Here is a 15,516-nt window from a genome sequence, read left to right as displayed (position 1 = left end):
GTAGACCAGCAGATGGCGCTCCTGCATCAGCACGGGCCCACTCCAGGCAGCCCTGGCTCATCCACATGATTCCAGGGAGGGATGTGACAATTACAGGAACAGGAGGAGTACAGGTATAAGAGCTAGCTGGAGTTAAAGTTCAAATTGTGATAACAAAAGAATGGTCTACGGAGAATACAGCAAGGGAACAGAGAAGTCTTCAAAGCCCCCAAGGTCAGAGAAGGAACACAAGTGTCATCATGCACACAGCTGAGAATGTGAGAGAATATACAAATGAAATGTATAGGTCACAGAACAGCAGAGACCAGAGAAAAAGGGAGGCCCCAGGCGCTAGGCTCCTTTGTGATGGGGGCAGTTCTTGCTGAACTAAGCTGAAGCGGTGCTTGCCCAGCACAGCGCCCCCTGCCCTCAACACTGAGAGGGGCGGCCAGTGTATCCCTGGGACCTTTCCAAGCCGGCTACAAAGGCTTCCATTTTTACCGTGCACTTTATAAACTAAACAGGAGCTATGGAAACTGGTAAATATTTTGCCCTCTTGAAGTTATCACAAGAGATTTATAACCTGGGTTTATTTCCCTGAAGAAAAAAAAATCCTAGGCGCTTTATTCAGTTTTTTAAATTTTCATTTAATGGAAATATTTTTTTCACATTGGAGTTCTTAGTCTTACTCTACTTTGAAAGTGGAAGCTGCAGCTGCAGGTGCTGGATAAGAGGTTTGTTTCCATCCACTTAGGCTGTATTTTCTGAAATAACTAAAACTGGCTGTGTCCCCTTCATAGTTTTGATTAACTGATTTTATGTTACTTGATTTTTAAATGTATTTATAAAAGGGCCTCTAAGCAGAAATACTGTATTGCACTATTTGGAAGCTTCTTTACACAACATGAATGCATATTGCAATGAGGGAGCAGTGAAGGGGAGGCAGGGTCAGAGGGAGGAGTGGAGGAAAAAGGGGAGGGGCGCTAAGATAAAATTCTCAAGGTTCCTGCTGTCAGCACCCTGCAGACAGCCAAAGCTCAGGGAACCAGAAACACTTTGCAAACCTGAGCTGCCTTCTCATCACAGAATCCCAAGGAAGAGGGTAGAAACCGTTTCTGCTTCCCTTTGAGGGTATCTTCCCACTACCAGCAAAACCACTCTGAAATCACCACCGGGTGCCAGCCCCACCTGTAAAGGGTGCCCGTCACTGGAGCCCAGTGGGAGTCCCAGAGCAGTGCAAGTCAGGGAGAGCAGGGGGTAAGGTTTTGTCAACTGTTTGGGGAATATTGTGGTACAGGAAGTTATATAAACTGGCAAGTTAAAATATAGCAGTAGGCCCTGGCCGGTTGGCTCAGTGCTAGAGCGTCGGTCTGGAGTGCAGGAGTCCCAGGTTTGATTCCCGGCCAGGACACACAGGAGAAGCACCCATCTGCTTCTCCACCCTTCCCCCTCTCCTTCCTCTCTGTCTCTCTCTTCCCCTCCCGCAGCCAAGGCTCCATTGGAGCAAAACATGGCCCGGGCGCTGGGGATGGCTCCTTGGCCTCTGCCCCAGGCGCTAGAGTGGCTCTGGTCGCGACAGAGCAACGCCCCAGATGGGCAGAGCATCGCCCCCTGGTGGGCGTGCCAGGTGGATCCCGGTCGGGTGCATGCGGGAGCCTGTCTGACTGCCTCCCTGTTTCCAACTTCGGAAAAATACAAAAAAAAAAAAAATATATATATATATATACACACACACACACACACACACACACACACACACACACATATATGGCAGTAGAGTATGACTGGGCTGCCCTCTTAGTGTATCTTTTCAATAGTAAAAATAAACGGGGTCTTTTGGGATAGAGCCCAACAACAAAACAGAGCAGAGGGAGCCACCCAAATAACAACCTAACGGACATCCATGCTGACTTGGACATCCAGTGAGGTCAGAGTTTAGCTCATAATCCCAATGAGATCAATGGCAGAGCTAGGACACTATGGGAAGACCTGGTGTAGTGAACAGGAATGTCAGTATTATCACCTTGTGCCATCTGAGCCTCGTTTTCTCACCCATTCAGTGGGACATGTAATAATGACTCCACAGAGCCTTGGGGAAAGTCAAATAAAATGGCCCATTTCCTGGCTTATGTGTCAGGGACAGAACATAGTCACTGGAATTGTTGCTTTCATCATTCCCTAGTTTGGTTAGCTGGCCTTACCAGGAGTTCTCCTAGTTGTGATTAAACATAGTGGTAAGTCATCAAACCCTACCACTTAGTGATACAGGCTCTCCTTGGTGATGATGGAGATGCTAGGTCTTGGGTTCAACACATGATCACAGAACACATCCTCCTTTGCCAGAAGCCAAAGTACTCCTCCCTCCACCTCGCTCTGCAATCCCACTGTCAGGGACGAAGGACGGGACTGCAGCACGCACATGTGCACAGGTATGTGCTGCCCCGGAGCCGACACATACACTCGTCAGCTTTGAAGGGATACGAAGCCTTCTTAAGATGGGGGAGCATCCTTTCAAAATGTGCTCAGTGACTCCTAACAGGGAATAAAGAATTGATGACTTCCAAGCAAATCAGCCCCAAAAAGACCTAGCAAAGGGGAAATTTCATATGTTGGAAAAAACAAGCTCTTTGGGGTCAGATGTTATTTCAAATTCTGAGTCCAACTCCCAACTTTATCACTTACAAGCTATGTCCATGGGCAGGGCCCTAAGCTTGCTAAGCCTTAGTTTTCTCGTAGAGATTTTGTGAGTATTTATGAGATGATGTAAGATATCCAGTGTGTCCTTTGGAACCCTAGGCCGAGGGATGCTGCATGAACATGTGTGCACATGCACACTCGCAAACACACAAATGCACACTCACTCACCCACCACACATACAAGTTTCATAGTCAAGTAAGTTTGAGAAGTAAAAACCCTCTTAAATACTTAAATACATTAGTACATCAAAAGATCTAAAAAGTCCTGCAATAAAGAACCCTGTTTAACTTGTTTAGCTCATGTTCTTTAAATGCTGTTGACTACAAGTAACTGTTAATAGCCTGCAAAACACACCTTTGAAAAATGTTGAGATAATGAATATATAGTGATATAGTGCTTAGTTCAATGCAAGGTATATACTATTTCTTAATAATGGTAGATGTCATCATTTATTATATTCTTTTCCCATCCCCTCCTGGGTTCCTATGGCGTCTATTTACATGAATATAATGATAAAAGTAGCAGCAGCAGCAGTAGTAATAATAGTAATATATTAACAAAGTATCATTAACACTTCTGGTGTTTGATCACACAGCTAGTACATGAGAGAAACAAGATGTAAACAAAGACCTGGCTCTAAAGCTACTTTGTCATAATGTCTCCTCCCTCCTCAAGGACCCTCTTAAGAGTCGACCCCTGCTGCCCAAGTTAGAAGAAGGCAATCACTGGTGAACACTGCATGCCACTGGCCCCTGAGAGAAGTGGCCCCGTGGGAGTGAGAGACCAGGGCTCCTACCTGATGCCGGGCTCCGTCCTCATCCACACACTGGGTACAGGCCTCCTCGGGCACACAGCTACCTTCCAGCATGACTTGGTGTGCGGGGCAGAAGCAGCCTTCCGAGGGATGGTTCCCACAGGCACTCGAATTGCCCTCACAGTGCCGGGGGCAGCCGTGCTCACAGTGGTTGTACACCAGGGATGGTGGGCATGACATAGCTGCGGATGGAGAAGGAGGTCACGCCGGGTGGTGCACACCAACCAGAGGGGAACAGGGGCACAGAGAATTCTAGGTGGTTGGTTGATCATCTGACAAACTTGCTGGGGCAGAGATGGCTAGTTTCTACCAATTTTCATTCTCCCCGTCATCCAGAATAAAGACTACATTTCCCAACTTCCCTTGCAACTAAGTGTAGTCAAGTGACACAGTTTTGATCAATGAACTGTAAGAGGAGTATAGAATCCTACAGCAGCCTCAAGGAATCTATTTTAAACAAAAACAACTATGAGTGCCTTTTGCCCCTTTTCCCATTTTTACCCCATCCGGCCTCTTGGAATCTGGATGTGAGAACTAGAGCTTCCTCTTAAACCACAAGGAAAAACACACCCAAGTAAAGGCAGAGCAGAAAGTGGAAATCCAGTTTGGAGCCCAGAGAGAGCTGGAGCACCTCCCTCTGATCAGCTGTGTGACAGACAATTTTATTTCTCTGTTACTTGCAGCCAAATTTAATTGTAACTGATAATATAAACATATGTGTCCTTAAGAAGTATTTGGTTCTTTCTTTTCAATACATGTATATTTAATGCTTAAAGGGTCCTCTTAAAATGAAATAAGGAGCCTGACCAGGCGGTGGTGCAGAGTGTCAGACTGGGATGCGGAGGACCCAGGTTCGAGACCCCGAGATCACCAGCTTGAGTGCGGGTCATCTGGTTTGAGCAAAGCTCACCAGTTTGGACCCAAGGTCGCTGGCTCGAGCAAGGGGTCACTTGGTCTGCTGAAGGCCTGCGGTCAAGGCACATATGAGAAAGCAATCAATGAACAACTAAGGTGTCGCAACGAAAAAACTGATGATTGATGCTTCTCATCTCTCTCCGTTCCTGTCTGTCTGTCCCTATCTATCCCTCTCTCTGACTCTCTCTCTGTCTCTGTAAAAAGAAAAAAAAAGAAACTTCTTTAAAAAAAATGAAGTAAGGAATCCACAGCAATGAAGATATGCTTGGGGAGAGAGGCTACGAGGTGACCTACTCCTCCCACTGCGGCCTCGTGTTCTCCTGGTGCCAAGACAGGGAGAGTCTCTAAGGATTTAGAGCATCGGGGTTTTCCTAAGCACAATACGGTGTCAGGAGGCAGACAAAGAAATCAGTGAGCAGAGACGGTGCTATCGGTAACGCGGACTCAGACACAAACACTTGCCCTCTTGTTCCGCAGGCAGATTGAAAGCAGGCAGTTTCATCCGTGCGCTCAGAAAGCCCGAGCTCAAAGAACCCAGGGGTGTCTAGTCCAACTGTCTCTGACTAAGACGCAGAAACAGCCGTCGGGAAAGACAAAGAGAATAGCCCATCACCAGCTGAGCTGCAACTAGGGTGCCCGAGTCCCCCAGCCCCAGGTCAGAGCTGCTGACCGCTGTGTGACAATAAACTCTGCGACTCTAAGATGCTTGTCTATATGGATTTCCCCTGAAGAGGAACAAGAGTAAGGGATTATTTTGGATAACTGAGAACGTTAAAGTTCAGAGTTTTTTACATGCCAGCACCCCCTGAAGCAAGAGCTACATCTGATTTATTTTGGTGTCCCCTACATGTTAAAAGACAAATAAATGCCAAGTCCAATTAGGGGAGCTGATGGGGAGACAGCTACGCCAGCAACTGTGTGGCATTTGTAACTAAGGAAAACTTGTGTTATCCAAATGGCAAAATTCCACTCACACCCCAAAATTCTGCTTGGGTGTGGCCTCCTCTGGGAGGCTTTGAGAAGTCTTGGTGAATTCAGAATGACTGATTACCCTGTTCTTTGCTGATGAACATCAGCATCTAACACAGTAAAATCGCATCTGTCTAATCACTGACTGAAAATACTAATAGAAATGATCGTGCTTTCATTTATACAGAAATTCTACATTCAAATTCCTTTTACCTCCGCCATCTTAATATTTGAACCTCACTGGAATCCTAGGGAAGAAGAAATGCAGGCTCTTGATCCTCCAGAAGATAAAGAGGCTGAGTCCCAGGGAAGTTGAGCAAGCCCATAATTAGTCAACAATCACAATTTTTAGGGGAATTTATGGGTACTCACCACAAAAATCAGCTGTCCTCCAGTCAACACAGACCCCATTGGTCCGACAGAGGTGGGCATAAGAGGCGATCACCTCACACACTTGCTCCGGGTGGCAGCTGTCCTGCTGGCAGATGGTGTGAAATGTGGCTGGATCGAGGACCTTGTGGCACTCAGCAAACTGCGCTGAGAGGAGGACCTGGCAGCGGGAGGTGCCGGAGACAGGACAGTCCTCCTCGGGAGCCGGCTGGCACGGCCTGCCCGGCTGCTGCACAGTCCACTCCTGCACCAGCGTCTTCCGGTCCGTGGTGACCGTGCCATCCCTCAGCAGGAAGTCGTTGGCCCCATTCTCATCACAGGTCCCTAGGGGAACAAGCAAAGACACAGTGGCTGTCTGTGGGTGCCAACATGTCGATGTCAGAGACCTGGTCATTCTCCATTGACACCCATGCCTGAATCTTGCTACTAGCCCCAGAAATACAAGTATCCAAGAGCCCCAAGAATAGAGCAGTGACAATTTATAGATATAAAGGGGGGGGGTGCAGAAGATGTTCTTACCACATAGACCGTACATCTCTGAAGCAGAGGTCTTGGGACTCAGCTGCAGCTGGAACTCATTGTTTTGTGGCGTGAACGTGAAGATGTGGCCGAGATGATTGAATCTGATCTCAAACATGATGGAGCCATAGATGTTGACTTCCATGTCCCCACCCATGTAAGGGACAGAGACCAGTCTCCCATTAGCCCCTACCTGCCAAAAGAAGAAAATAACTCATCAGCTGTCATAGCAACACGGACTCCTAGGATTTTGCTCTTAGCTTCTTCCTGAAGTTACCAGCAGGCTCCAATATTCACCAACCCCAGTGTTGGTGAATACTCTGGTACTTATCAGCAGCTCTCCGAAGGTAAAGGAGTTTCGCAGAGCGTGGCGGGAAAACAGACTCTATAATCCTGCACAGAGAGCCATGCACTGGAACCTGAAAGCCCAGTGGTTAAAGTACACCTTGAACCTTGAATCTCTGCGCTCCATGGAGGAGGACGACCCCTTTCAGGATAGACTGGGAAAGTTGCTATTTTGCCAGTTCCTCAGGTCTGTGTCTCCAGTAACGTCTAACAAAACTATTTTAAGTCTTTTAGGGGGAAGGAGGGACAGGGGAGATTATTAGAAGCTCTTTGGAGGTCCATCATGTATCATATCAAACATATTAAGATGTATATACGTACATCTCACGATAAATATAATTTTTGCTGTAAAGATTTTGAAAGGCTTTTTCTATCCCTTTAACTTTTAAAATTTTGGCTGTTAGTCATTTAATATATGACTAGCCCTGATTTTTCAGCAATTACTGTGTGTATTCAAGAATTCTTGCAATGTGAGATCTAACTTATAAGTTGTTTTCACATAATGAAATATTTTTTATGATTTCTAAATGAACAAGAAGTTGGCATAACATAACCTTTCGTAAACATTTAACCAACATTTATTTAAATAGTTTTTTCAGTTTTCTTCTTGAATTTTGAAGCCCCACATTTTGTTTGGGCTCTGAGCTATTTCCAAAGGCCCTAATTTAGGTACTAAGTACTTTCCTTTGGATAGCTAACCGGCCCTAGGCACTGGGCTCATAATGCCTGTTGGGTAACCAGTGCTGATGTCAACCTCAGTTTCCTACCAGTGCCAGAAACTGACACTAACTTCACAAATTAACACTACCTAAAATTGGTACCAAGCCTGGGCTCTGAACAACCTGAAATACCCCCAAACTGGAGGAGATGGCCATACAGCCTTCCTAAAGAGGTGGGGCTCTTTAGGCAGAAGGCTAAGTCCCTAACAGGAGCACCAGCTAAAACCAACTGCCACCAGGTCCATGGAAGTGCCCCAGGGCTATGCTGCCTTGCCATGGGACCCACAGAAGGCGCTTCTCACCTCCATGTCACTGTGGAGCTCAACTGAGAGGCCGTTGTGTTTCACCTCAGTGGATTTCATGCACGCCTGCCTCGCCCCAGGGTTGCAGGCGCCGTTATGGAGAACCACCTCCAGGTCCTGCTCCTTGTTTTGAAATAGAACGTATGAACAGCTGCCAGTCAGCTTGAAATTCTGCCCATCAAAGGTCACAATGTGCCGGGTAGAGCTGCCCGTACACACACCTGGACAGGGGACAACAAATGAGGGATGTGACATTATCCAAACCCCCACCCATACAAAGAGGCAATGAGTGTTACCAAGTTGCACACGGATCAAGAGAGCTGAGAGTTGAACAGGCCCTTTCAGGTCCTATCATTTTAATTTCCTCCTTTTTACAGATTAGGAAACTGAGATTCTGAGCGGTAGAGGGCCTTAGGTAAGTAACATTGGTCATTAAATATTTTCCTAGAGAAGGCTTAGAAGGACAAGTATTACACTAAAAATGTGGCAAATTATAGAACCATATTTTTTTTAAAAAAATTGTAATGTGCAAAGTGAATGCTCTATTCTGCCTTGGCCCAGGAAACGAAGTTAAGTTCTAGGGGTGTTATGACTCATTGAAATCATGAGGAGCTAAGCAAACCATGAGCTCACGATCTCACTGTAGTGAAAATTCACCTAAAAACATATGTGTCCTTTCAGCTGCCAAGCAACTAACTGTGTAAGTGGTCATGTTGACTTGATCCCTTAAGAGATCACACACAAGAAATATTTCCAAAACCAAAACAAGTGGTTGGGTCGATCTCACACTCCTTCATTTGCCCCTCATTCACCCATATAATCACCAAATCTTCAAGGTTCCTATTAAAACACCATTTGGGAATACTAATGATCTTGCATCTATGCAAGATGACTCAGTGACAATCCCCTCTGTGGAAGGCACCGCAGTCATACGTGATTTGGAAGCTAATTGTTTGACCCACATGAAGTGGGGGATGAGCTTGCCAGACAAACCAGGATCATGTCCATGGCGGCGGGCAAATGAAAGCCCAAGGAACCAGAGGCATTTCAGCGAGTCAGTGAGGCCTCACTAACGCCTCTCACTCCCAGACAGGCCTGGACAATCTCCACCTGCAGGAGAGAACTGCGTATCAAGGCAGCACAACCACTGACAAAGGATGAGTCTGAATGTACCATCTGTCAGAGCTGAGCAGCCTCTCCAAGAGCTCTTCTGCTCAAAATCCCCTAAGTTCCTGGGCAGCCAGTCATTTCCAAGTGACCATACTGAATGCTACCGGCCTGTTGACAACCATACATACTGCATGTGATCCCAAATATTCCAGCTATGAATATTGTTAGGTGTTAAGGAATCCAGCCCCAACTTCTAGGGAAATGTCACAAGTGAGAGAGATGGTATTAGCTCACACCTGGCAAGGTAAAGAGAACGGCTCTGCCCACCATAAGGTAGACTGCTGCTGTCAAAGGGGTACTTCAGAGCCAGGGAAAGCCAGGACCAAATTCTGTTCCGCCCCTTGTTTGCTCTGTGACCTTGGATAATTTACTTCACTTCTGTGAACCTCTCATCTCACTTGCTCTCTTTGAACGGATAGGGAAGATTTCCAGGATATATCATTAAACAAAAATGGCAAATCTCATTTGTAAAGAAGGATAAAACCAGAAATGAATAAAGTTGGTGACCTCCAGGGAATAATAGATGGGGATGACTAGAAAAGATGAAGGAAAGAAAGGAGTAACATTTCTGAGTATAGATGTTCCTCAACTTACAGTGGGGTTACATCCCAATAAACCCATCATAAGTTGAAAATATCGTTAAGTCAAAAATGCATTTAATGCACACAACATAGTGAACCCTCCCCATAGCTTTGCTTAGCTGATCTTGAACGTGTTCAGAACACTTACATTAGCCTACAGTTGTAGCTAGCCAAAAATGATCAAAATTCAAAATTCAAAGTACAAGTTCTATTGACTGCTTATCACTTTCACACCATTGTGAAGTCAAAAACTTGTTAAGTTAAACCATTGTAAGTTGAGGACCATCTTGATACTTTTCTGTAGCGTTCTGACATTTAAAACCATGATAATGCTTAACACATCAAAAACAAATATAAATAAATAAAATCAGCAAGGATGGGGATGCAGGAAATTTAAAATGGAATATCCGCAAACACTGATTAAATGAATGGTAATGAATAACATAACTATGCTGGAGGGAGAGGGGCAGTCTAACTACAGGGGAAACTGTTACTATATACTCTAAGACTAAAGACAAAAACGTTACACACAGATAATGTACTCTCTAGTTAGTAAACTTGTGTGTGTGTGTTATGTGACAGAGACAGAGAGAGAGGGACAGAGAGAGGGACAGATAAGGACAGACAGCATCAATTTTTCATTGTGGCTCCTTAGTCTCCTTAGTTGTTCATTGATTGCTTTCTCATAAGTGCCTTGACCAGGGGCTACAGCAGAGTGAGTGAGCCCTTGCTCAAGCCAGCGACCTTGTACTCAAGCCAGTGACCTTGGGTGTCAAGCCAGTGACCTTTGGGCTCTAGCCAGCAACCATGGGATCATGTCTATAATCCTATGCTCAAGCCAGCAACCCTACACTCAAGCCGGTGACCCCGCACTCAAGCCTGATGAGCCCGCACTCAAGCTGGCGACCTCAGGGTTTCAAACCTGGGTCCTCTGCATCCCAGTCTGATGTTCTATCCACTGCGCCACCACCTGGTCAGGCTGTAGACTTGTTTTTCATCAGAGTATTGGTTAGCAATTCTGGAACTATTTTTGTGCATTCTGGGATTAAACCAATATGTAAATATATTGTGGATAATGAGAGCTGGGCTTCTGTTTGAGAAAGGAAGGGGTGTGGATACATCAAAGGATATGGAAACCTAGTTGGAAGGATTCCCTGTGGCCAAGTCTAAGACCATTTGAGCAAGAAAATAAATAATGCTAGGAATGGATTTGTCCCATAGAATAAAATAAGAACTCATGAGTCCATATTAATGCAATAATTATATATAAAATTCAAACTAACAAATGTGGGGGGATGATAGGGTTGAAAATCGCTATTGGTAAAAACAGTTTCAGGCAAGGGCTATCAATGCATACTAAACGTAGTGGGTGACAATAATTTCCACAGTTTGAAAGTATCTCCGCACGTGATAATTATTAAGTGTAAGGAAGAAAAGACTAATGTTTCGGGGAAGAAACCTGGTGAATACCACCTTAACCAAGTGATGATACTGAACATCACTGGAAATGGCACAAAATTACCTCCTGTCTCAATAACATACCAAAAATGACACAATATGTGTCTTGTGGTATTCTTGACCAAATATAACCTGAACTCTTCAACATATCATGGCCATAAAAATCAAATAGATATTAAAGAATTGTTACAGATTTAAGGAGACTATGGAGACAGGAAACTAAACGTAATGTATGGTTTTGGTTGAATCCTACACCTGAAAAAAAGGACATTAGTTGGACAATTGGCAAAAAGTGAATAAGATCATACTGTTTTACTGATGTCAATTTTCTGATTTTGGTCATTATACTGTGATTGTATAAGATATTACAATATGGGTAGAGCATGCAGAAATTCTTTACTCCATTTATGCAATTACTTTATAGGTCTGAAATTATTCAATATAAAGTTTTAAAATGTTTTTCAAAAAAAAAATTATAGTTAGCCAAAATCTAGTTTCATCACTCCTGAAGCCCTTCACTCATTTTAAGGTTATAAAAAGAGTCAGAGAGGTCGGATTTAAGAAGAGATTTACTTGGAGAGAGCTGCTCCTGTGTGGTGAGTCTCACGTCCTCAAGAGCCCCCCAAGGGGCAAATGACACACCCAAGCCTCATGACCAGGACTTTCAAGAGGCCACTCCTAGAGATGGCTTTGTGTTCCATGCAGTCATGGGACACAGGCACGAAGCATCTAAAAACCAGGAGCTATTGCAATTGGGCAGAGGTGGCCAGGCAGCAAGAGAGACTTGCTGCTGTTGGGGAACTGGGCACATTCCGCTTCCACAAAGGTGTATAACAAAGGTGTATGAGTCCTGGGGACCAGACATAGCTTCTACAGAAGAAATATTGCCTGGGATTGTTCTAAATCTGGTCCTAAGAGAATTTCTGCCATAGGAAGAACAGGACCCCAAACGAGAGAGATGCTAGGAAACAAACAAACGAACAAACAAAACAAAACAAACAGAAGCATATCAGCTAGAAGCAGCCACCGGCCAAAGCATGTAGACTACATCTTGCACCTCTGCCCCCAAGATCAAGCATCCGAGGAACGCAAGGGAGCCTCTTAAGAAAGCTTCAAGAGAGCTGGCAAGAATCAGCGGCTGCCTTGAACACCTGCCAGGCCAGGGGGTGCAGAGCCTTCTCACAGAAACATGGTCACATAATTTCTGGAACCTTCTGAACCCCCTTCCACTTCCCCTCTGCCCATGCTCCAAGCTGGGAAATAAGCTGACCTCATCCCTTTTCCAGAGGCAGGCCGCCCAAACTGGGATTAGGAAAGTGTTTTAACTCTAATTCAAGGCCAAGGCTTTAATTATTACACAGGAGTAGGCACCCAATGACCAAATTCAGACCTATTTTTATCACTTAAAGTGACCACAGAACTCATTATGGATGAACAGAAGTAACATGAGGTCTGGTAGAGTTCTCATCTAGTCCAGGGAGAAAAGTCATCCCACTAAATAAACTGAGGAAAGTGAGGCATAAAACACAGTTTTTATGGCATCCTACAAGTGTGCCTGTTCAATGTAATAATTATGACCTATCCACTGCTGAGTAGGGATCATAATAAGTGGCCACTTCTCCCAACTGTGAGACAGAGGGCTAACCCACCCCCATGAGTGAATGCTCTCTACAGGTTTGTAGGAGATGGAGTTGAACACGTCCTCCTCTTAAACCAGGCCACTGCAATGATAAATTGTTTGCACCCAACTCTGATACAGCTATAGGTATGACTGAAGCATTTCCCAGGGGCATCTCCCTCACTATTGTACTTCCTTCCACTGCATTGATTCCTACAGGTCGGTTGCTAACAGCCAAGCTGAGCACTGAGCCCTGAAAATCAGTTGGTTCTTCTGGTTACACATAACCTGGGAAGGACCCTCCAAAGATACAGAAAGAGAACAGGGGTCCCTGGGACTGAATGAAAACATGTGCAGCAGACATGAGAGGAAGGGAACATAGGTAAAGGTAGCACTGTGCCTGTGGTGAGGGGGGAAAGGATGCTTCTGCGATGGTCAGCTTCTGGCCTGGCATTCTGCACAGCCCAGCAGGACGTACTGCTCCTTTAACACTGTCTAGGATGAGGAAGCACAGGACTCACAGGGGCAGGTCCAGCGGCAGCCACAGGTCTCTTCCACTCTGATGGGGGACTGGCTGTTGGGGCATGTAGGCCTTGGCCCCCGATCACAGTTGACCCGATGACTATTCAGCAAAGTCTGGCCATCTGGCAAGCAAGTCACCGTGTGGCACTGATCTGGCAAGGTCCAGACATCCCCAGGCTGCAACAGAAAGAATCAGACTTAGGCAGGACACAAGATGAGGCACTCCAACTCTAAGCCCAGTCCAAGACCCCTCTGGGGACACAAAGACTAGGACTGGAACATAGGCCTCAACAGCAAAGAGACAGGATACAGAACACAAGGTTCACAGGTGGATTTCTACCCCCACCCAAGAAAAAACAGGGAGTAATGGTAAGAAAGAGAACTGGATGAAAACTATGAGAAGGAAAGAAAAGTTAAAGTTAACAAGAAGAAACAAGGGCCGAAAATATACATCTCTGAGCCTTCGAAGTCAACAAAAGAGAACTTACCCTCTTCTCATTCCCATCCTCATCCACGCAAACATGAACGAACCCTGAAACAGATGCAAAGGAGATCTGAGTTCCTACCTATCACCCAGGAAGTCTAAGCCATTCCCCACGTCTGCTTGGGCCACCTGGCTAGCTCTTGAACTCAACTCAACTCTGAAAAGAATCTGAGTAGGGTTAACAGGGAGGATGTGGGTACGCATGCTTGGAGGCGGACATCTGTTGTTCTCCAGGCAGGCTGTGATCATTTATAATTATGATGATGGCAACAGATAATATGGCGATAACTATGGTTCACAAAGCTTTTTTGCAGTCAGCATCTCCTTTTTCTCTTTCATACATCAGTGTCAGTCAGGGCGATAGGGAGGATCCTGAACACTTGAACATTCCTACCGGGAGGAAAGGGCAGTGACTCTGTAGCACGTTTTGACACATTGCTAATTACATTAGGAAAACATATCAAACCAGGTACAAGAAATCAGATATGGCTAAAAGAAGGTTCCTAACCTTCAGTCAACCTACACTGTGGTGCTTTGATATTGAGTCTATGTAACTGTATTTCTGAAGCCCTATCTGTTCATGCTGAGAGTGAGGACAGGGCCCGGGGAAGGAGACCATGACCTGCAGGATGCAAGGTTCCTGTTCTCTATCTTCCACTTCTCTATCCAAGATCCCTGTGCACTATTAAGCACGAGCTTTATCTGCTAAAGTCCAGATGAGTACTGAGACTGGGAAGAAGGCCAAACACTGAGCTTTCTTGTAGCCCTTTGCAGGTTCATCGTACAAACTTCCCATGAGCAGAAACATAAAGGTCCTGGTCCACACAACAGTCTTCACTCAAGGCCAAATCTTGTACATGGGCACTCTCAGGTCTCTGAAATGAGTGTTGCTTTTGTTTCTGTTTTGTGAGAAGGGGAAGGAAGATGTTCCAAGACTCACCGGAGCACAGCTTGTGGAGGAAGGAATTGCCCAGGGTGACCAAGGTTGGGAGGTCTTCGATCTGCTGGAGATTCACCACGTTGGAGCTGGCGTCTAAGCCTGCTAAGACCCTCAGCTGGGCTGTGTCATACCGATCCCCAATTCCAATGGGGAACACTGTCACTCCTAGAGTTAGCAGGAGAACAAGGACTCTGTCAACGTGCTCTGGTCTGGCCTGAAGCTGCACCCATATCTGCACAGAGCCTCCCGTTTTCCAGACTGGTCACATGCACATACCCTGTGAGGATGCCAGTCAGGCAGTCACAGTGTTAATGAGCTCGTGCTCTGCGCCAGGGACTACTCTAAGCAACACGGATGCAGTGAACCAAGCAGATGAAGTCTCCGTCCTCATGGAGCTTAGACTGGGGACAGACAACCAAGCACACAAAGAAGTAAAGATCTAGCATTTCAGACGTGGGGAGTACTTGGGAAAAAACAAAGTGGGATATGGGAGTGCTCAAGGGTAGGAGTGGGGGTTAGTGTTTCATACAAGGTGGCTGGGGGTGTGTTCAGTGAAGAGACGACATTTAAGTAAAGACTCAAAGGATGGAAGAAACCAGGAGGACACTCTACACAGACAGACCAGTGAGCACACAGGCCCCAGGGCAGAAGCGTGAGGCGGACTCCCGGCATTGGGAGCAGAGCAGGCCGGAGGGGTGGAGGGGCACACGGATCATGCAAAGCTTCACAAGACACAGCAAGGACTCAGTGTGTCCTCTCAACGAAATGGGAAGCCAGCCAAGAGTTTGGAGTAGAGGAGTGACTTGAGCTGAAGGGTCACTACAGCTGCCGTACAGATTGGGAACCACAGGGAAAGGGTGGAAGCTGGGTCCAGTTAGAAAGACATTTCAACACCCGGGTGAAAGGGGGCGGGGCTTGGGTCTGGTGGCGTGATGGAGGGGGCATGGCAGGGTGGAGTTCTCAATGTATTATTTTGAAGATTGAGCTACTGTTTGCCAATGGCTTGGATGGTGGTGTGGGAGAAAAAGAGAAATCAAGGACGCTGAGGTTTTAGACCTGAGCAACTGGAAGAATGGAAGCACCCTCCTTTAGG

The 15,516-nt window shown here is 45.9% G+C and overlaps 1 protein-coding gene across 1 annotated transcript in view; it reads right to left on the bottom strand.

The window, feature by feature from the left end:
- Nucleotides 1-15,516, bottom strand: part of VWF (von Willebrand factor) — a 151,649-nt gene that overhangs the window by 43,604 nt on the left and 92,529 nt on the right. The window contains exons 32-38 of the mRNA XM_066261638.1: nucleotides 14,424-14,588; nucleotides 13,488-13,531; nucleotides 12,999-13,176; nucleotides 7,651-7,871; nucleotides 6,285-6,477; nucleotides 5,748-6,089; nucleotides 3,474-3,673 (exon numbers count right to left, since the gene is read on the bottom strand). Coding sequence (XP_066117735.1) covers nucleotides 3,474-3,673; nucleotides 5,748-6,089; nucleotides 6,285-6,477; nucleotides 7,651-7,871; nucleotides 12,999-13,176; nucleotides 13,488-13,531; nucleotides 14,424-14,588 — 1,343 coding nt within the window. The remainder of the gene's footprint in view (nucleotides 1-3,473; nucleotides 3,674-5,747; nucleotides 6,090-6,284; nucleotides 6,478-7,650; nucleotides 7,872-12,998; nucleotides 13,177-13,487; nucleotides 13,532-14,423; nucleotides 14,589-15,516) is intronic.

This window comes from Saccopteryx bilineata, chromosome 1 (genome assembly GCF_036850765.1).
Source record: "Saccopteryx bilineata isolate mSacBil1 chromosome 1, mSacBil1_pri_phased_curated, whole genome shotgun sequence".
NCBI classification, from domain to species: Eukaryota; Metazoa; Chordata; class Mammalia; order Chiroptera; family Emballonuridae; genus Saccopteryx; species Saccopteryx bilineata.
The sequence above is the reverse complement of the archived record's forward strand: the minus strand, read 5'-3'. Positions and strand labels throughout refer to the sequence as shown.